The sequence below is a fragment of the Chenopodium album genome, chromosome 2 (assembly GCF_948465745.1).
Source record: "Chenopodium album chromosome 2, dcCheAlbu1.1, whole genome shotgun sequence".
NCBI classification, from domain to species: domain Eukaryota; kingdom Viridiplantae; phylum Streptophyta; class Magnoliopsida; order Caryophyllales; family Amaranthaceae; genus Chenopodium; species Chenopodium album.
In genome coordinates this window covers 18,548,808-18,570,905 of record NC_137835.1, presented here as the reverse complement: position 1 = coordinate 18,570,905, position 22,098 = coordinate 18,548,808, and the positions used below count along the sequence as shown (strand labels likewise).

Sequence of the window (22,098 nt, the reverse complement as noted above, 5' to 3'; positions counted from 1 at the left end):
TGTTTTTAAGGTTTTTTTTTTTTAACAAATTTGCCTAACATAAACGATGTCATTGTTAATAATGTTTGTATGGGTTGACTTGTATTGAAATTCTAAATAAATGTCGTAGTAATTGCGCACTATGTTATTTTCTTTAGAGCTGTTTTGGTGAAATCTGCTATGCTATGTCTTGCCCTCCCTGCGTATAACTCAAAAGAACCGGGCTAAGAGTATCATCAACACTGGGAGAGCAGCCTCTCCAAATATACTCTACCTCTCCTTTTTTTGGGCTTTTCACCATTAAAAAAGGAAAAGGCCTCCATTCCTACCTCTCTCTGAGTTATTTCATTGAAGCTCACTCAACGTTCTCCATTGAATAGCTCTCCGATGAATCCTGCATCCCCCATTGAAGCAGCTTCTAAGGTAAGTTGTTTGTTGTTGTTATCGTCATATCAATTTCACAATCTAATTTAATCATCAGTGCTTTAAGTTTAGGGTTCGTAAATTCTTAGATTATCAAACATCATAACCAAAATTATGAGATTATTGAATCAAATATCCCTAAAATTATTGAATTTAAAGTTGAATCTCTTTTCCCTGTGCGTAGGGCAAGCACAAGGGTAAACACGACAAGGACAAGCCATGGGATGACCCCAGTATTGACCATTGGAAAATTGAAAAATTCGACCCTTCTTGGAACGAATCCGGCTTGCTCGATGTCAGCTCTTTCTCTACTATTTTCCCCCAATATCGAGGTTTGAAATTTATTTTATTTCTTGTACAATTGTATGAATGAGTTACTAAGCTAATTTTTAAATTTAATCTAGGCCTATTTTCATGTTAATTTATACCACAAGTTGAAGTTACTGAGAAAATTTTGATTCAATGCTTTCATCAACTTATGGAGTATGCCCTTTGTAATTTTGTTTCAGCAAATTTGTGTCTGTAAGATACCATGACTGATATGGCTAGTGTGGTGTACCAAGTATGGTAGAAGCCATATCCTAAGTTCTTTACTCCCAAAAATGATTTTGGGTCAGCTAACCGGAATTGTCTCAAGGAAGTTTCCGCAAAGAAAGTAGGGTATAGCAAGATAATTGATTGAATAAAAGTGGGGAGAAAAAGCTCTGTAAATTGACAACCAAAAAAGAGTTGCTAGTAACTATCCATGTTTATTAAAGGTTAATCAATATGTTTCTAGTAACTATAAGAGATATTTGTCGCAAAATTATTTTCAAGATTTGCTATCTAATTCATTATAACATGAATAAGTTGGTCTTGTGTTTTCTTACGAAAGATCTAGTAGGGCTTAAACCAGTTGAGTTAGATCGAATTCTTAATTTCTTATCTAGTTGGTTGCCTAAATATATATTTCAAGAGGTACTAATGTAGACGTGAATATATTGAATGAATGACAAAACAGTTTTTAATCCCACGACTCACTAATCTGCAGTTTTGCAAATTTCAATCATTTTTCAATTATAGAGTAACATTGTTACATACTTCGTAATAATTAGTTGTGATTAGAGTTTGTTATTCATTTGTTGCTATGAGCATTAACAACAACATTAGACATATTAGAAGGAGTAAATTGTAACCCACAAATTACAATTTTTTTAATAACGAATTTACAAGATTTAAAGTTGACAGACTAAAAGTCTAAAACTCTGGAGGATCACTTCCCATGACCCTAATATAATTGAGCAAGTCAATCCTATTTGAATTACAGCTTTGGTAGATAGAACAACAATGAAAAATTACAGGATAACAATAAATGAGCAAAGAGCAAGAAAAAAGGTACAGAAAGCCTAAGGGTATGGTGATTCTCTTGATCTTTCATCTTTCACCTTCATCTCTTCAAAAGCTTTCTGATCCTCTTTTCTTCAGGTTCCTCTTCCCCTCAAGAAAGTCCTCTGGTCGTCCAAGGCCAGTTAATTATTGAGCTTGATACCCCTATCAATTGATTTGAGCACTTTGAGTCACCCTCATCACCACTGGAACTCATCATCACTTTCCTTTTTCTTTTTCTTGTGCTGTCAATTATTAGTTTAGAGAAAGCATCGAATCTAGCCTTGGTCTGATAAGCTAGAAGTATCTCAAAATTCTGATGGGAATCAGCCATAAGATTTTTTTTTTTAACCAATTCCTCTACCATAGTGATTACATACACGTGACATAATGGCTCATATCAACAATCATTTGCCTAAAATAAACAGCACACACATCTGATATCAATAAGCGACCTTGTCTATAAGCAGACAATAACCAAAGCTCATTAGCACAAAGCATATAACAACAGGAACTACTCACTGTAAGTCTGTAATAGCACAATCTAAAGCAAACCTTGAACTTACCAGCTATGCGTCACAAACACAAAACAACCACTTGAATATCAACTAAAGCAGCTCCTTACTCCAAATTAAACTCAACTTGAAAACACCTTCAATTTCAAGAGTAAATTTAATAAGAACACTAAATTAACTACACAAAACCCCCAAAAAACACATGAAGAAATGCAACATACAACTAACCTTACGCAAAAGTCCATCAACACGCTGAATTCCTCACTAAATTAACAATCCATTTGTTCTCTCTCTGCACGTATATATGTCAAGACTTCCCACTTTTATTAGTTTTATACTCTAATTGGGCTTACTCAATTATATATATGTAATATAATATATATGTAATCTATATATTCTACCAAAACAATAAATATAAAGTAAAAGCAAGGCTAAGTCACAGCTCTACAAACAATACAACTCAAGTAAGCGAAAGTAGAAGTACAGCCTTTTTGTAACTATTTTTTGTAATTACAGTATGTATATCAAATAATAGAATAGATATGAAACAATCGATATACACCAACTTTACCTGATAACCCATACCCTACTCTATACAGTCTATTCAAAAGTAACGTACAGTCTAAGAATTGCTGATATTTTGAGCCAATAAAGAAGAGTGATGCCTACACCAAGTTACTAATCATATTTATTCAATTTAATTGGAATTGGAATTATACGTTACCTAAATTTAGATCCAAAAAACCAATGAAACCTTAATAAGGGGCCGTTTGGTTGGGGGTATTCATCAAAGGGAATGGGAATCAATTGACCCGATTCCCTTTGTTGTTGTTTGTTAGACACTTTCTTTCATTCCCTTTACCTCCTCCATTACCCCAAATCCTTCTAACTTCATTCCCCATCCCCCCCTAGACTTTCCCATTCCCTTTCCTTATCCACCCATCCACCACCACACCCACACTAGCCATCACCCTTTTACCTTACCCTCACCACCCAACTCCCACCAGTCACACCTGCACCGCCATCGCTGCCCTTTCCCCGACCACCTCCACCCCTTCCCCGACCACCGCCGACTACCGCTGCCAACCGATAAGACCCAGATCTAACACCCTTACAATTTCACAAACCCAAACCCACCATCGCGGATCGAAGCTCACCATCGTCGACACCCCAGATCGACTCACCATCCCCGAGACCCCCACAAACCCAAACCCACCACTGCTAACACCCTCGCCGAGAGCAGCAGCGGGGCGAGGGTAGAGAGTAGCGGCGAGGGCAGAGAGCAGCGGCGAGGAGCAGCAGGGGAGCGTTTGGTGGGGGGTGAAGGGCGGTGAGTGGTGGTTGGGGATGTGCGGCGAGTTGGTGGGGGGCTGGGTGGTGGCCGGAATTGAAGAAATAAGGTGGCTGTGTGGTGGTGGGATTGAAGATAGTGTTTCCCTTTGTTTTTAAAACAAACAACTTACAAAATTTTGGGTAATTTCATTCCATTCTCTTTCTTTCCCTTTGTTCATTCCATTCCGTTTACCCCGTGTAAACCAAACGGCCCCTAACAACCTCACAATTGTCAATTCAATCAAGCAACATAACTATTTGACAAATTCCCCAATAAAGATAATCTGAATTACCTTCACAAACAATTTTTAAAGTTGCCAAGCCAATTTCACATCAAACCAAACTTTTGGAAAAGGTGCTAAACCAATTTCAGATCAAATAAACTAACAAATTCCAGTTCAAATTAACTAAGTTACAATAGCACCACACAAATTTAAGATCGAAAAAAACTTACTAATATTACATCAAATTACCAAACTAAATTACGATAGCAACACACAGCTACTTACGTAACACCGCGCACACACTTAATTAGCTATTTTTGTAATTGCTAAACCAAGTTCAAAACAAATTAACTAACTAGTCTACAATAAGAACACACAAAGACTTCCATAAACACACCCGGCTTCTTCTTGATTCCAACAGTTTTTACACAACCCAAAAAAAAATGTCAATTAATAAAGCTTACTTTAATTGGGCCAAATTTTTTTTTTTTGAAGTAATTAATTGGGCCAGTTCAAACTAAGAAAATTAATAATACATATTCCACAATTAAAAGCGCAACATAACACTACAAAATCACAATAATTAAATTAATCCAAAACAAGAATAACATCTCAACCAAAATTAAAACTGGGGGAATTCAATCTGATGAGATCCAATTGCTATTGCAGATCCATCATGGATGATGAATCAAGTGCTTGTTGTTCCTTGATCAATTGATATGATGAATACTTCGGATGATTTTGACATTGTTTGATGATCTCTCTCCTTCCCTGTTATGATTGATTCAATGGGAAGAAGATGGAAGATGAATTGAAAAGAGGGGGAGCGTTGAACCGTTAGAGATTAAATTACGAGAATTGAGCGTGAAATTTGAGGAAGGAAAACAGAGAAATGAAAAGAAAAAAAAAAAAATCAACTTTTTAGACTTGTAGAAAATAAATTTAAATCAAATTGAGATGTTAAAAATTCTATAGAATAAATTGTACATACAAAAAACTGAGAAATTAAAAACCAGGAATGAAAAATTCCCATGTCCGAAACAAATATGAACATCAGATTGATTAAATTGTAAGCAAAAATAATCAATGAAAAGGCCAAAAAGAAAGATTAAATCTTGGTTGCTTTTGAAGAACAGCTTGTGCAGCCAGCTTTATTAGCTCCCAAAATATCGAGAAGGAGATGAGAGTGCAGAGTGGAAAAGATGGGAGAAGAAGAGTGAGGAGAGAGATTGAATGAGATTCTTCAATAGCAAAATTAAAGGTTTAGAGGAAAGCCGGAAGGGGCAAAATAAACCATCATTTCACTAAAGGCAGGAGCAATAGCATCATTGCATTATTCATTTGAATAATAGCTTATAAATAATGTTTAATTGAACATTGCTGGAACTATAAACTTTTATATAAGGGTTATAGATTAGTATGAACTATAAACAACCAATTATTTTGAGATGACTTTAATTTTTGGTGCATTAATCATTCTGGCAGGCTAGTGTCATCTTTCTTTCTCTCCCCCCCCCCCCCCCCCCCTCCTCTGTATTACTTATAGTGTTTAGTTATTCAGTGCTGAAATTTCTTTTTTATATCTTTCAGAAAAATACCTGCAAGATGTTTGGCCAACGGTAAAGGCTGCATTGCGTGAGCATGGTATTTCATGTGAGCTTAATTTGGTAGGGTTTTGCTCTTTGACCTTCAAAATTGGACAAGCTTACATTTGATTTTTTGACAAACTAATAATTTTGAGTATTGACTATATATCAATGGCTGTTGACTATTGATATTACTTTTTTAAGGTGGATTTATATATGTGATTGTTGACTGTTGATAATAGTTTATAAGGTGGATTTATAATTAGTCCCCCCCCCCCCCAAAAAAAAAAAAAAAAGAAAAAAAGATGGTTGTGATTGTCAGATGTCATGCTTGTGATGGTAACAGAATTGTCACGGTTGGCTAACCTATGCCGCGTGAAGGAATGACACTATTAAGATTAAGGATGTCATTGACAATGTTTACCATTGAATTGTTGAGAATCAATCTATTGTTGATTACCTGAATTATCTCCTCATAGTCTCAGTGGTATTTTAGTTTGCACCAACCCTTTTTGGATAAGCTCTTTGATAAGGTTGAGGATTGCCAAGTGCTAACGCTTTATGTTATGCTGCTGGAATTCCCCAGTTTTGGATCCTTTACACAGCTATCATCTGGTTGGGTGATTTGAGTCTAAGAAACCACCCATCTCCACTTTGGGAATTAAAGTAGTGTTGGCTTATTGGGCATTCACCTTGGTGGTGTACTGAAGAGAAGAGGGGTTTTGTAGAGGCTTACCTTTTGCTTCTAGTGCTGTTTTACTTGGGGTCTTGTGAATACATGTTTGTTATTATATTCAAGTTCATACTAATGAAAGGTTTACCTCAGCTAAATCTCCACTTATCCTCATTTACGTTATTGAATACAGAAGTTATGGTTCCTGTAATCCATTCAGGCAGTGTAATGGAAGTTTTCACTTGGGTATATAGACCAAGGTAGCTTAACATCTGGATTTTGGAAAAGTGTAAGCCTTAACACATGATGGGATCAAGTCTAATGCCTCTTTTTTTAGGATTCTCATTGATTGCTATAGCATCACTTATGAAGATATTCTGCTTGTGAAGAAATGAAGAATATCCAATAATTTATATTCTGGAGCTTTCTTAGATTGGGAAATTACTAGAGAGTTGACTAAGAGTGTAGATAATGGTCTCATTAAGTGGCATAGCTTGACTTGGAGGATTGTATAACTCTATCTATCTGCATTCTCTTCTTGCAGATTTTTCTAGGATCTTGTCTTTTGATTTTTGATGTCTATTGTTAAAGTAATATTTCAAGAGTATGTTCTAGGGGATAGAGGGGAATTAATGTGATAAGGGTGTTTGGGGGAATGAATGGGGAGGATTTTTTAATCCACAAAAGATATATGAAAAACAGTTGGGCCATCCATATAAGTGGGAAGGAACATTTAGTGACAAAGGGAGTAACTGTTTATCTATCTCTTTCTTTTTGTTCAGGTTGAAGGTACCATGACTGTTTCAACAACTAGAAAGACCAGAGATCCATACATTATAGTGAAATCAAGGGACCTAATTAAACTTTTGTCAAGAAGTGTTCCGGCACCTCAGGTATGTCTTTAACTCTGTTTGTAGTTAATCCTTATTTTGCTAGTATCATCTCCCCACAATTAAGATTCTGTTTGAATGCTTATGCAACACTTGTCTGTATCAAGCCATCCTCATTTGTATGGAATCCTCCATTCCTGTTTTTAATTGTAGTTTTTGATGCACTTTGATATGGTTTTCTTATGTGTTGATTTCACAGGCAATCAAGATACTCGATGACGAAATGCAATGTGACATTATCAAGATTGGTAATCTTGTGAGAAATAAGGTGTGGTTCATTCTGCTGAAAATTGTTTGTATTTTTTTTGCAATATTTGTCATTGGCGGAGTGTTTTTTCTACAAATTGTCAATTTATGTTCCTTACTTTTGATGCATTTATAATTTAGTTGCTTTTCTAACATTCATAATCATTTGACAAACAAAATTGAAGATATAGCTATGATTTGTCCCTTAAATGTTATACGTAGTACTTGTTTGTTTTCAGTGGGTTTAGGAATTTCGTAGCCTAAGCAAAAAGTTTAAGAGTAGAAAATTCCTGGTTAAAAGCTATGCTCGAAAACTCAAATCTTATAAGACTAACCTTAGGTTGACATTGTATATGGTGCCACTTTCCTTAGAAAGTAGTAGTCAAACATCCTGTAATGCTCTAGAGAATTTAAGGCAAATGGTCAAATTCAACTGATAAAAGCATAAAGCTTGGTATTAATTACAAAGATGAGAACTGTTGAGAGGTTCTCTTTTGATCTTCTCTCCCAATATATTTTTCAAATTTCTTCACACCTCTTGTATATTACAATTGTTCATAAATAATACCAACCTCTTTGCCTTCCTCTACCCGTTTCCCAGATAGTGCTCCACCTAGTGTTTTCTTCTTTTGTCTCATCTTCTGCTGGCCACTGCCTAAAGTACTTATGAGCACAGGTGGCCTGATTTAGTTTATCACATTGTCGTACCCTCAAGTCCAAATCCTGTATTGGACACACTTGTGTCCCGGTGCCTATGAAGTCAGAATTTCCCATGTCAAACTCTTGGATCTCATAACTGAGCCAAACAGCTGATAGGCTAAATATCATAGCAGGCTTCTACCTCTAAGTAATGTTACTTAAAATTTTTGGAAGAATTTAGGATATGCAGATTATACCATGAGTATCTTTTTTAAGCTTTCCGATTCTTGATCTTATGGGTGCAATCACTTAATCAACTATTAGTGAGAACGGAAACTTTTCCAGGAAACTGAAGAAGACTCAGTATGTTCGACAAAATTTTAAATTCTTAGGCAAATCAAATTTCTCATTTGGGACTAGTTTCAGCAATTTTACTAGAACTTGCTGAACTGGAGAAAGGAAGGACAGTTTGAGTTTTGGTGTTTCAGCTGTTTCCTTAAATGTTGAAAGTCCTAAAACACATTTGTATCCATCAAAAGCAATGCTCCATTTTGTCCTTTTTTTTGCTCTCTCCTTGTACCTTGTTCAAGGTTGCAAGGCTCAGCCTTTTTTTTTATCCGAACTGGTTGATCTTGATATCCTTCCCTTATTTTGGTTGAAGGTTTGTCAAATACATACTCAGGCACTGTCCGCCTGGGAACAGTTATTAACAGCTTATAATGTCTTGGCCAAGTCAAAACTATACTTAAGGTGAATTTGGTGAATTTTTTTTGATATAGCTCTTAGAGATTGAGAATTGATTTGTAAAGACTAAATGTGATTTATTTCTGTCTGTAACTGCCTTCAAGATTGAGGCTGGAGGATATGTTCTGCTCACTTTTATAGGAACTTATTCGTTGTTTTTATTAGAATCAGTCCAAAAAAAATATTAAACCAGAAAATTTATGGCCAACTCTTAATTTTATTTTCTTATTGCCGAATTTCTAGAACTTCATATTATTATGAAAATTAGATAGTTAGAATATACACAATTAGATAGATTTTGTTCCTACTTGACAGTCAAACCAAGAGATAAGATCAGACCAGACCACAAATTTACCGACCAGGACATCCGACCTTAAAAAATTTAGATCATAAAACGTTATTTCAGTTGAAAAGAAAATAGCCTTAGTTACTAGTTATAACTTGAACTCTTGAAAGCCATTCTAAATCAGCTTAAGTCCCTAGTTCCATATTAACAAAAGGAACTATTAATAAAGATGAGCCCCCGCTTGCAAAAGAACCCCATCTAATAAGAGCAACTTTAGTGATGTGTCATGCGCACAAATTAACCATCCCTGAAGCAAAATAATAGCGGTACTTTCTGCCAGGATTGTTTGGCTACAGTTGTAGAGCATTTATAAGTTCTTTTAGTACACTTTTTTTTAAAAAAAAAATGTGTGGATAGAGTTACGTCTTCACCCGGACATTGTTTGTGTGATGAAAAACATGTAAAAGAAAGAGGAAGAGAATAGACGATTGGGATGGGGGTGAAGAAAGGATTTTATTGTACATTCACTAATACAACTCAATAACATTTCTCCTTTGAGCAAAAAAACAAAAATGTTCAAATAGGAAATAATCTCTTTCTACGGTCATCTCATGAAATGTTCCTTCTTGAAGACTTTATTTGCATGTGCTTAAGCTCAGGTTATATTACTAGTAACTCACAACCAACCCATGTCCTTATGTGCATATTTCGTTTCATGTCTGATTCTCTGTCCAAAATTGATAGTCTGTGGCTTTATGTGTACGGCGAATACATTTCTTTGGAAGGATCTTGATTGGTTTGTTTTGCTATTGTAGGCACGCTTTGTCAAAAGGAGACAACATCTTCTAGGTCCCAATAATTCTACCTTGAAGGTTTGTAATATTAATCTTATTCTGGAGTTCTGCTTTTAAGAAAGTGAGAGAAGTGAACTGTGTGGATCTTGTAGGAAGTTTTGTGCTATGCTGGACTGATGGCCAAAAGAATAGCTTAAACTTTATTCCATCCCCCCCCCCCCCCCCCCCCCCCAAACACACACACACACTTTTTTTTTTTTTTTTAAAAAAAAAAAAAAAGGAACCCTCCCCTGAGGTTGACAAAGCTTTTTAGGGATTTTGGATATGAAGTTGGTAGGTGTATCATTGGGAACATGCACTTAGTTCCTTCTTGTTTTGTACTGTATGCAGGCACTTGAAATCTTAACAGGCTGCTACATCCTTGTTCAGGTATGCATCAAGATCTTATTAATGTTGGAGATCCTTTCATTTCGGAACATTTTTTTTGTTGTACCAGTCCTCTTTTAAGTAATACTGACTTTGGTGTGGCTGTATATCCAAAAGTAAAAGTGTTAATCAACCATCAAAAATAATTTTCTATTATTTTCCCAGAGATTCCATCACTGAAACATTCTTGCAGCCCTTGCCCCAAATTCTTTGTTTTTAGGAGGGTGAGGCTGCGTTCACCTGAGTTCAGATACCCCCAAAATATGATTATATTTTAATGCAAAGTTGGGATTATTAGGACTGGCCTTTTTTTTTTTTTTTTTGTTTAAGATCATTTTTATAAATTGTTGATCCCTTTTTGCCATTTATGCAGGGAAACACAGTTGCAGCCATGGGATCTTTTAAAGGATTGAAACAAGTGCGGAGAATTGTAGAAGACTGCATACAGAATAAAATGCATCCAATATATCACATCAAGGTACACAATACTCATCTGCTTCTCTTTTTGCTGGGTGTTGTAGACTTACAGCAGCTCTGCCTCAAACAGGATCTGGGTTTTGAAAAAAAAAAAGGGGGTGGGGGTAGGGGGGGGGGGGGGGGGGGGAGGAGGTTTTTTGTTACTTGTTGGTATTTCTCTGTTTCTCAACGACAGAGGTAATATTGCTCGCTGGCTGCTGAAAAATTGAAGCCAACATTATTGAATTAAGGCATTTGCTCTTGGAATTTGGGAATATACACTTGTCATTGAAGTTATATACTCAATTACTCACTCTGTTGTCCAATTTCATTGACAGATTCTCATGATGAAGAGGGAACTTGCCAAGGATCCCGCCCTTGCAACTGAGAACTGGGAAAGGTTTCTGCCACAGTTCAAGAAGTATGATTATTTGGATTGAAATTTATGTTTATATTTTAATAAGCATTATATATGTGTGTCATCTAATTTTTTTTCTTCTTGAACTTCAGGAAGAATGTTCAGAAAAAGAAAGGCAAGGGTAAGGAGAAGAAACCTTATACGCCATTCCCCCCTCCACAGCAGCCTAGTAAGGTGAGAACTACAGTCCTTGTAAATCTTATCTATCTGGTGTGGGAGTTTCTAGCTTGTAGATAATGTGGTTAACTTATATGGTTGGATGGCTGATTTAAGAAACACATTTGTGGTTGATGTTGAAATTGTTATGTTTGGACAACTTTTTTGTTCTTGTGAGCAATATTAACAAGTATACCCTGTAGATTGACCAACAACTGGAAACTGGAGAATACTTCTGGAGTGAGGAAAAGAAGTCAACAAAGATGCGGCAAGAGAAGGAGGAGAAGCAGGCCGAGAAGACAGCTGAAAACAAACGAAAAAGAGAAGCTGCATTTATTCCACCTGAGGTTTGAGTTGTGCAACTTTTCAGTGGTAATCATTAAAGTTATTTGCTAGAATTTGACACCATGTGCTATTTCATTACAGGAACTTGTGATGCAAGGGCATAATAGTGCAACAGATGGTAAAGGTGATGTCAGTTCCATGGCACTATCATTGAAGGTAATTGAGCAGATTGATTTCATCCTTTTTAAACATTGCTTTGCTATACTTGGCTGGTTTGTTAAATTGGGGTTGCATAATTCTGCAGCAAAAATCAAAAGAATTTAAAAAGCAAAAATCTGCCAACCACGTGGATCCTCAAGCATATATCGCTGAAGCACCTGCAAAGAAGAAGATCAAAAGCTCCAAATCTTGACCCCTCAAGCATATATCGCTGAAGTATGGGCAAAGATGATCAAAAGCTCCAAATCTCAACCCCTCAAGCATATATTGCTGAAGCACCGGCAAAGAAGAAGATCAAAAGCTCCAAATCTTGACTGGAGAATCTTGGACTTGCCAATTGAGCAAGAACTTGCTGTATCATCATAATTTTCAACAATCCATATTTGCCAATTTTGATGTTAGTGAAACTGATTCCATTAGGTTGATATGGATTTCTATTACCATGAAGTTCAACATAATTTTCTTGTAAGCTAATGATGTGTCTCAAAGCTTTGGGTTCAATTTTGGTTGATTTTTTGGTCCTAAGAGTATCATTTGTGAGACTTACAAAAATAACGTATAAAATTCCTTTGTTGTAAATAATAAGAAATAGAGCCAATATTATTAAAAGTTGGATGCATGAGTAATGTCGTAATAATGGGTAACTTACAACCATTACAACTTTACAAGTCACCTCATTTATGTATCTCTATTTGAAATCATTTTCCACCTCACTTTCTACTATCTTGGTATGATAAGAAATATGCTCCATCTATTATAACTTCTTGGTATTAAATGGTTAAATTACCAAATATTTTGGATCCAAAGAGTAAAACTGTTAGTGCCTTGAGATTTGGGGGCAAATAAAATTGACTATATCAATATTAGTCAGGAAGTTTCTAATTATTCATACTTATTAAAACTATTTATTGCTTACTTTTGAAGTAGATAGTTTACAAGGTTAATTTAATACATGTTCGGCTAATATCCTTCACAACAAATGAGTTGAAATTAAAATGAGCAAAAACACTACAATAAAAATGCATAAAAGAAAATGAACAAACTTATATTAGAATCTCGAAAAATTGCTCCATATTATTATCACATAATACAAACTCATTAAACTCATTTTTTATCGCCGAAATCTTTCAATTTCACCGGAACGCACGACGACCATAATCGTTGTTAAGTGGAGCTCGAAAATGACATAATTGGTCTGAATTTTAAGCTTGATTTCTTTGTTATTGATGTTGCAAAATTAATAACAATGATGTTAATAGAGATGTTGTTGACGGCGAAAATAATCGTCACCGATTGGAGCTCGAAGACGCAATTTATTACAGCTTAAATTTCTTGTTATTAATGGCGCGAAGATGATAGATGGTGATATGAGCACAATACAAAGACGGCATGGTTGATTAGAAATTAATGGCGTGAAGTTAATGATGTATATTGAACAATAGGTCTTATTATCTACTTCTAGAATTGATTATTGCATTTTACAGCAATTAACAATCTAACACAACCTAGCTACAGTAACAAGACAAGAAAGGATCATTAAGGCTAATTATCTTGAACAACCAGGCAAGGTGCATCAACTTCATTCCAAATATCTCGTTATACCAACTCAAGCAAGCGATCAAGCAAATATACAAAATTAATATTCAGTGGGCCAATTAATTCCTAATACAAGTAAACAACATGTAAAATCACATGCAAGCCAATCCATAATTATCCTTCATTTGCATCTATTGAAAGCCAAGCTATTGATCAGTAGCGATACCTAATTCACAGGAAAAGTTTGATGTAGGGCTGTGCAGAGTGCAGTCTAGACCGTACCAAACCGCAATTTGCGGTTTGGAAATTACGGTGCGGATTTCAAATTTGACCAAACCGCGGTTTTGCGGTTTGGTGGGGTTTCAAAAAACTTTCAAACCAAAGCGCACTGCAAACCGCAATTTAAAAATAAAGATACTTCGTACTAAAATTTAAAAATAAACTCAAAAAAAAAAAAAAACTAATATAAAAATAAAAGATTCTAAAATTTTTTAGGGTTACTAATTTTATTTTACAATACCATAGTAGTCGACATCTTCATCTCTAATTCTCATCTATCCCTCCTCTCCCTCATTTTTCTTCCTCTCTCACTCTTTATGTCAATTTCACAATTTCTACATCTCTTTCTCAAACAATCGACCACCAAATACAATCAAATTGTTAATTGTGTGGATCATTATTAAGATAACCAAAAGTTTTCCTTTCTTACTCTACGTTTCCTGTGCTTTGGATTTGTAAGGCTTTTTCATTTGTGATATAACTTTTGGTTCTTGTATCAGTTAAGTTATAATGTAGTGGTTATGGTTTACTTAATTATTTTGCATTACTTCATGTTTGCCTTGGCATGTTACTTGAGTTACTATTAGCATTGAAGTAAATCACTACCTCTAATTTGTATTGAATCATCTGCATAGTTGTACAGTATTCAAGTAAAAATTTCGTAGGAGAATATTAGCAAATAAGCATTATTTGTGAGGTAAAAAAATTGTGGAAAAACTGCAAACTGCACCGCACCAAATCGTATATTGCGTTGCGGTTTGGTGCGGTTTGTATATAATTGCGGTTTGAAATAAATCACAAACTGCAATTTTGCGGTTTGGTGCGGTTTGAGATCCAAACCGCACCGTGCACAGCCTTAGTTTGATGTATCTTGTAGATATTACTAATGTATGGCTAATATAGTAGTATTGTATCTCTAACGTACTTCTAATGTATCTCTGTTATTCTAGCAATAAAATGTATTTGTGATACAAATTTGAAAAGAAATTTGTGAAGTTACTATGTCTGCTAGCAAACTGAAGTTGACATCGTGTCAAAGGGTAAAAGAAAACCATGCCTATACATTTTTGTTATACTTCTCATGCAAAGGGTAAAAGAAATTATGCACATTCATTTTTCACCTATTTTTCCATTGTTTTTCTGGTCTGTTTCGACACACCTAACTATATCTCCTCCTAAAGCTTGTTTAATGTTCTAACTTTAGATTATTAATCAAAGATGAGAAAGTACTTGCGGTCATGAACGACTTGTGAGTAACAAACCCGATATTAGGAATCTCTAGACTTTAATACTCAGAAGGGTTATGTATTGGATTGCATTTCCGAAATTATAGCATCAAATATTTCATGCATCCCATTCATAATATATAAGGATGCCTTACCCTGGAAATGATCCATCTTATAACTTAACAGCAATGGATTATAAATTCATCAATCAATTGCTCGAAGTTTAAAATTTAAAAACACATACTTATTTAGCTCATCTGGAGAAGTATCAACAATATGCACATTTAATTAAAAAAATTATGTAGCTTTAGGGCCTGTTCTCTTCTTTTCAGTTCAGATCAGCTCTAATAAGTTTAGTTTAGTTCTCATAAAAAATAGTTTAGTTCTCATAAAAAATTTAGTTTAGTTCACCTCAACTCTAATAAGTTCAATTCAGCAAATCAAAACAGACCCTTAGAGCACTATCAGCAGAGATAAAAAAAAAATTCCTTCACCACTCTCTCTCTAACTTTCCCTCTCCTCCACATCAGATTTTTAAAGAAAGAATTTTTTCCATCCCACCAACAACAAACCAAAAAATTCCCTCACCACTCTCTTTCTTACTTTTCACTATACCCCACTATATTCTCTCTCTTACTTATTTTCAATTATTATAATAATTATTATTCATATACTTGATGATAATTAAATTGTGACTTTAATTAATTACGAACTAATTAAATAATAATGATTAGTGGAAGACATAAGTAATAAAACTAGAAATGCATTACATTAATAAAAAGTAAAATATGATTACGATACATGATGATTAAAGCGTCATTAGATTTTAAGGGTTATTGTCACCAAACTTTTCCCAAATATGCTCTATCAAGTCATCTTTCAAGGATTGATGAGTTCGTCTATTTTGGTGAGTTGGTGGAGTTGTTTCTTCTGGAGGTGGTTGTTGTGGTGGAAAATTAGGAAAATTTGGAAAATTACCTCCAAACATTTGAAAAAACTGAGAAAATTGTGGATGATTCATAAGTGATGAAGGATCAAAGTCGTTCAGATTTTGTGAACGATTGGGATTACTAGGATCCATTTTTACTTTTAAAAAAGGGAACAAAATATCAAAAAAATTTAGGGGAAAAAAAATTACACACTTGAATGATACAATTATGAAATTTAAAGAGTAAAAAACGATATTTTCATAGTATCAAAATATTGAAAAATGGATGTCTATTTATAGATCAAGTTTTTTTTCCGTTGGTAATTTTAGTTTTTTTTTAAAAATAATTTACTGTATACAAAATAGCCGTTTTACACTAAAACGGTAATATATTTACTGTTAGAACAAAGCTCTTCCAAAAAATGACACGTGTAAGAAGATCAATGGCTGACAATTAAACTCACCACAACATTGTATTTTTACCGTTGAAATATTAATTAATGTTAACTTTATGGTGGGCCCCACACAAAATTAATAAAAAAAAAAGAAAAAAACACAAAAACCTGCGCCATACCCCACCAAAAGTCAGCAACAATCAAGTTGAGAAAATTTTCTCCAAGAGAAAAAAATCTCATTTTTTCTAGATTTTTTTTGAGAAATTTTGTTGGTGGGATACTTTTTTTGGGGGAAAAAAAATTCTAGAGGAGAATTTTTTTCTCTATTGCAAGTGCTCTTAGTATTGATGATTTGCACATTTGACTCAACAACTATGCACATTCAGTACATTATGCATAAATAATAGGAAAATTTGACTTTTGCTACCTCACAAACACATCAATTTCACTTTTGCTACCTCGGAAAAAATTTATTTTATTTTGCTACCTGACAGTTACACTTTTTTTAAGTTTTGCTACCTTTTAACGGTTCTGTTACTGTAGACGTTAAGTGGACCCCACTCACCTAACTAACCTCCCTTTTCTGTCTTCTCTCTCCACGAATGTCCCCCCTGCCTCCCATTTACTCTCTTTCTCACTCCATTGAATTCTTTCACCTTCTCAAATTGACTCCATTGAAGCTTTTCCTTTTTTTTTCACCCGACTCTTTCTCTCTCATCTGTCAGCAAGGTGACTTTTTTATTGAAATCTTATCTTCATTTTGGAGGTTGAGCAAGCTTGCGTGGAAGGATTTAACTGGAACAGCAAAGCAAGGGAGGAGTCTAGGTGGAGCGATTCGTCATCACCATTGTTGGAAGATTCTTCTGACTAGGCTCGACTATAAGGTACGCAACTCCTATCCTCAAAATGTGGTCCAAAAATGGTGGTAATTGTGCTTTTACTTTTGTAAATTGAGGTTTAATTGGGGGAATCTGCAGTAAACCCTAGAATTATGCGATTTTGATTAAATTAGGATAAATTATGCTGTTTGACCTAATTAATTGATTAATTTAATTGCTGCATGTCTGATTTGTAAAGTGGTTGTCTTACTTTATGCCCTGCTTGGTTAGTTTAAACATTGTTGTAATTAGTGGTTGATTAGTGTATTTGTTTATTGGTAATGTGCTGTAGATTTAACACATGGCAACTGAGGATGATTTTGTTGGTGATTTAGTTGATATTAAGCTTAGAATATTTGGGGGTTTTGTGTATAAAACAAGAAATGGTGTGGAGTACCTAGTCTATGAGGCTGGCTTCACTTACTGGAAAAGGGAAGTTCCTTTGAGGTGGGTAACAGTTGGCTATTTAAGGTACTTGTGTGCTCAAGGTATTGATGACATGGGATGGGAAGTGCCTAACATTTATGTGCTTTGGTTCAAAGAGAAGGGTAAGACATGGATGACTGGGAAAAGGAAGTTAGAAACTGTTGAGGACCTTCGAGGTTTAATAGAAGCTAAGCATAGGGATGGGTATTTGGAGGTATTTTGCACTGTTTCAGATGACCCTTCCCCTAGTCAGGACCCACAAAGCACTCTAGTTGAAGATAATAACCCAAACCCCAACATCATCAACTCTAGTTCTAACCCCAACTCAAACACAACTTCAAACCCCAACTCCAAGTCAAGTTCAGCCCACATTCTAACTGGATCTAAGCCATCCCAAAAAAAACCTAGGCAAAGACAGATTAGTTCACTTTCAAAGCCCATCTCCCCTCAAACTCAAGAAAATCCAAACACAAAGAGAAGGAGCCCTAGATTTACTCAGTTTCCTGAAATTCAAGAGACAGTGAAAGAGAGTTTGGTGAGGAGAAGCCCTAGGTTTTCTGCTTTGAGTGTTGTTGACAGGGGGGAGTGTAAGCTGACAGAAGCAGCTGGCAGTTCTGCTTTGACTGTTCAAGATCCAGGGGCAAGGAAGGGGACTGGGAAAGGTACAGGGAAGGCAAGTAAAGCAAGGAGGGTTTTGAATTTGGATGATGATGAGGCATCAGGGTCTGGTTCATCTAGCTCAGATGAGTCTGATCTAGACATAGACTGGGCTCCAGGAGAAGAAGAGGGTGACAGTGGTGATGATGAGGATGAGAGGCTAGGAGTTGGATGTCTATTAAGTGAAGTGAATAGGAGTTTAGGGATTGTGCCACATGGGGAAGAAGAGTCTAAGGAGTTAGCTTTAGAGAGAGAGGAAAGACTGAACCAGCTTGTTAAAGATTTAGGTTGTGAGGAGCCTGATTTAAAGGATGAGGGTTCTGATGAAGATGAGCTGAGAAGTTTGCATGGCTCAGATGAGGATGAAGACAACAGTCCATGGTTTCATGAGGATATAGATTTCCAGAAACCTATTGTGCTTGTGAACAAGCTGCAGTTCACTAACAACACAGTACTCAGGAAAGCATTGAGGGTACATGCCATAGAGAATAGGTATGAGTATTATTATTTGCATAATGGGGGTGATAGGATAACAACTTATTGCAAGAAGAGGTGTAATTGTTTGTGGACTTCCAAGAGAAGTAAACTGCCAGGTGAATGCAACTGTGGTCCAAGGGTGAAAAAGTGCCCATTTAAGGTACTTGCTAGGAGACTGCATAACAGCACTGACTGGCAAATCAAAGAGCTTAATTTGAACCATAAGTGTATGAGGAGTAAGATGAACTCCAAGGTCAATGCTGAGTTCATTGCAGAGAGGTATGTTGAGGAATGGAGGCACAATCCAGACTGGAAAATCAAGAGTCTGCAGGCTAGGGTGCTTAGTGACTTAGGTATTTCTGTTAGTTATTCCAAGGGGTGGCTTGCTAGGGCCAGAGCTAAACTCAAGATTTATGGATCATCTGCAGAGCAGTATGCAAGAGTGTATGACTATCGGAAGGCTGTAATCAAGTACAGCCCTGGGTCTGGGGTGTGTGTTGTTGTGGATGGTGATGCAAACAGCCCTGAGAGACCTTTGTTCATGAGGATGTACATATGTCTGCAACCACTAAGGAGTGGGTTTATCAAAGGGTGCAGACCTCTGCTAGGAGTTGATGGCTGTCATTTGAAGGGCTCCTACCCAGGACAAATCCTAGTGGCAGTGGGCAAAGATGGAAACAACAACATTTACCCTGTAGCTTGGGCTACAGTTGAAGTTGAGAACAAAGAGACTTGGTGTTGGTTCCTAAATTGCTTGAAAAAAGATATTGGTGATGTGGCTGATGGTGCTGGTTGGACATATATGTCTGACAGACAAAAGGTGAGAAATTTATAGATTACTTATGCTTCATTTACTAAATAGTTGAGTGTGACAAGCTTTTAATGTTGTGTGTATGTTGTTGTTTTCAGGGCCTACTAGAAGCATTTGAGTTGGCAGTACCTCTAGCTGACAAGAGGTACTGTGTGAGGCATATTTGGGCCAACTTCAAGCTGCAATTCACAGGCTCAACCTTCAAAGAGCTCTTCTGGAATGCTGCTAGGGCAACCACTGCTGTGAGTGTCTTCAGTTTTTGAGTTTTTTTTTTTTTTTTTTTTTTTTTCCATTTTGTTTTTTCTGTTGCTTATATGTGTGTTATGATGGTGTTGAATTGTTTGAGGTTGGGAACTGATTTGTATGGCTTAAATATGTGTGTGTCATGGCCTGCAATTTTCTGTATTTTCCTGTATATAATCAGGTCTCAGTTGTGTTGAACTATGGGCTTTGATGTGGTTGTACTTACACCATAGTTCAAATGTAATATTGGCTTTGTTGTGTCTGTATGCAGTTCTGAGTTCCCTCAGAATCATTTGCTTGATGTGTTTTCATGTGTTTGTTGTAGTTATATGCATAGATGATTCTAATGTGATTAGTACTTAGTTAAGCTTGTTTGTTTTGCTAGATTGATTTTGAAATAGCAATGGAGTCCATAAGGTTTCTTTCTGAAGATGCTTATGTGTACCTAGATAATATACCTCCTAGGCATTGGTCTAGGCATGCTTTCCCATCTCAATGCAAATCAAACATGCTTCTGAACAATATTTGTGAGACATTCAATGCTGTAATAAGAGATGCTAGGGACAAGCCAATACTCACTCAGATGGAGTGGTTGAGGAGGTATGTCATGAAGAGACACAATGACAAATGGGAGGCTGTACAAAAATTGGATGGGAAATTGATGCCCTATGTGTCAAAAAATTTTCACAAGATTGAGAGAGTTGCAAGGCACTGTATAGTGCAAGTGTCAAGGGGAGATTCATATGAGGTTGAGCTGAATGGAGACTCAGTGCTTGTGGACTTAGCAATGAGGAGTTGCACATGTTACCATTGGCAACTCACTGGGATCCCATGTGTACATGGGTTTGCTTGCTTAATGGACAAGAGAGTGGACCCTGAAGACTTTGTGGATATGTATTACCATAGGCAGACTTACATGTATGCCTATGAGGAGCCTGTGAAGCCAATGCCAGGACCTAAACATTGGGAAAAGCAAGGATTCAGAGAGCCACTGCCTCCAGCAATCAGAGTAATGCCTGGAAGGCCAAAGTCCAAGAAGAGAAAGAAGGAGAGAGGTGAGGGAGAAGCTGACAGACCTGCAAAATCTCAGAAAAACCAAAAAAAGTGCAGCAACTGTGGACAGGTTGGTCATTATGCCAAGACTTGTGCCAGCAAGACAAAGTGCACTCCTAAGGGTCCAGCTACCAAGCCTGTTCTGAATGATCCTTGGAACATTGAGCAAAGGAGGAAAAAGGAGCTAAGGGCTGCTAGTAAGGTCAGACATTCACAGAAGTATACACTAAATTTTCTATGGTGTTGACTTGTTTGTATTTATCACTACTGTCTTTTAATTTTGATTTGTGTATATGTGACAGACTGGTGGAACTCCTGGACCTAACAGCATTGCAACCAAGAATCCCAAGAAGCCTGCCACTATTACAAAGCATACAACCTCTCAAGACAATGCAGCCTGCACCCAAGCATCACAAGCATCAACAACAGCAGCATTACCTAAGCAGCAGACTAGCCATAAAGGAAAGGGGAAGCAGAAGAAGAACTAGGCTACTTAATTGGTGTTTTTTTTTTTTTTTTAAAGTTCAAGTTGTAATGACAGAACAATTAATCTCCACTTTTAATCATGATAATTAGCTCTGTCATGAGCAGGACAAGTTAGTTTGAACATTACTTTTGTGCCAAGTGCAGACTTGGTCTTTTGTATCTAAATTTGTGGTTATTTGGATATGACCAGAACTAATATTTTGCATGTTAACTGTGCTTCTATGGATATAATCAAAAGCAGACTTTATATATTTTTTTTTTGTGTTAATAACAGCTTCTCAGCTTTTCATTCCTTAGATATTAAGAGTTTACATCCTAGGCTTAATACATGATTGAGGGATTTTTTTTTTTTTTTTAAACCCACATACATCCAAAAGGTTCATATATAACAGCAAACATAATCTCATTTGCATACAAATACAACAACTATGGCTAATACAACACAAACAACACAACCTACAACAGCTTTGCATCCACCAAGATTGATTTTTTGCCCATCACTGCTGTACATCCTTCTGTCAGAACTTAGAGCATTGCACTTCAATAGGAGGTTGTCATTCTCATTTAGCAAGCACCTTCTTTGGCCTCTTAAGTCTTCAAGCTCAGATTTCAGCTGCAAGATCTCTCCTTTCATCAGTTTCTTGTCCAACAAGAGTTGATTGATTACGTCGCGTTGCCAATCAGTGCCATCTTCCTCATCAACCCACTCAAAACACTTGCAACCCCTTGTTTCTGTCTTGGGATCATAAAATTTGCATGCTTTGAACTTCCGACCAGGATTCTCTCTAGTCCACGATGTCAACTTCCCCATAGGAATCCCACAATCACATTTCCTCTGTTTTGAAGGAGAAAATCTAACCATAGACATTGCAGCCTGCATTTACAACAAATTAGTCAACAATTACCTACACAATGACGTTAACAATCACAATAGGCCTCAATTTAACCCAATCACATCCCTATTCAAAACCCCTAAATTGGCTGTCAAACAAGAACCCTAATTAATTCCAACAATCAACTATGCAATTAACAACAAATTAAACCTAT

The 22,098-nt window shown here is 36.2% G+C and overlaps 2 protein-coding genes across 2 annotated transcripts; both read left to right on the top strand.

Moving 5' to 3' along the window:
• The first annotated feature begins 170 nt into the window (after positions 1 to 170).
• LOC145584036 (KRR1 small subunit processome component-like) lies at positions 171 to 12,265 on the top strand. The gene is made up of 13 exons (XM_081640979.1): positions 171 to 402; positions 587 to 734; positions 5,429 to 5,505; positions 6,880 to 6,990; positions 7,187 to 7,255; positions 9,718 to 9,774; positions 10,087 to 10,125; positions 10,496 to 10,600; positions 10,917 to 10,999; positions 11,089 to 11,170; positions 11,356 to 11,499; positions 11,579 to 11,653; positions 11,742 to 12,265. The coding sequence occupies exons 1-13, from the start codon at positions 367 to 369 to the stop codon at positions 11,847 to 11,849; spliced, it is 1,134 nt and encodes a 377-aa protein (XP_081497105.1). The 5' UTR covers positions 171 to 366; the 3' UTR covers positions 11,850 to 12,265.
• A 7,633-nt stretch (positions 12,266 to 19,898) lies between these two features.
• On the top strand, positions 19,899 to 21,077 carry LOC145584030 (uncharacterized). Its single transcript, XM_081640974.1, has 2 exons — positions 19,899 to 20,767; positions 20,868 to 21,077. Exons 1-2 carry the CDS (start codon positions 19,916 to 19,918, stop codon positions 21,051 to 21,053), a joined length of 1,038 nt encoding a protein of 345 aa, XP_081497100.1. The 5' UTR covers positions 19,899 to 19,915; the 3' UTR covers positions 21,054 to 21,077.
• The last annotated feature ends 1,021 nt before the right edge of the window (positions 21,078 to 22,098 follow it).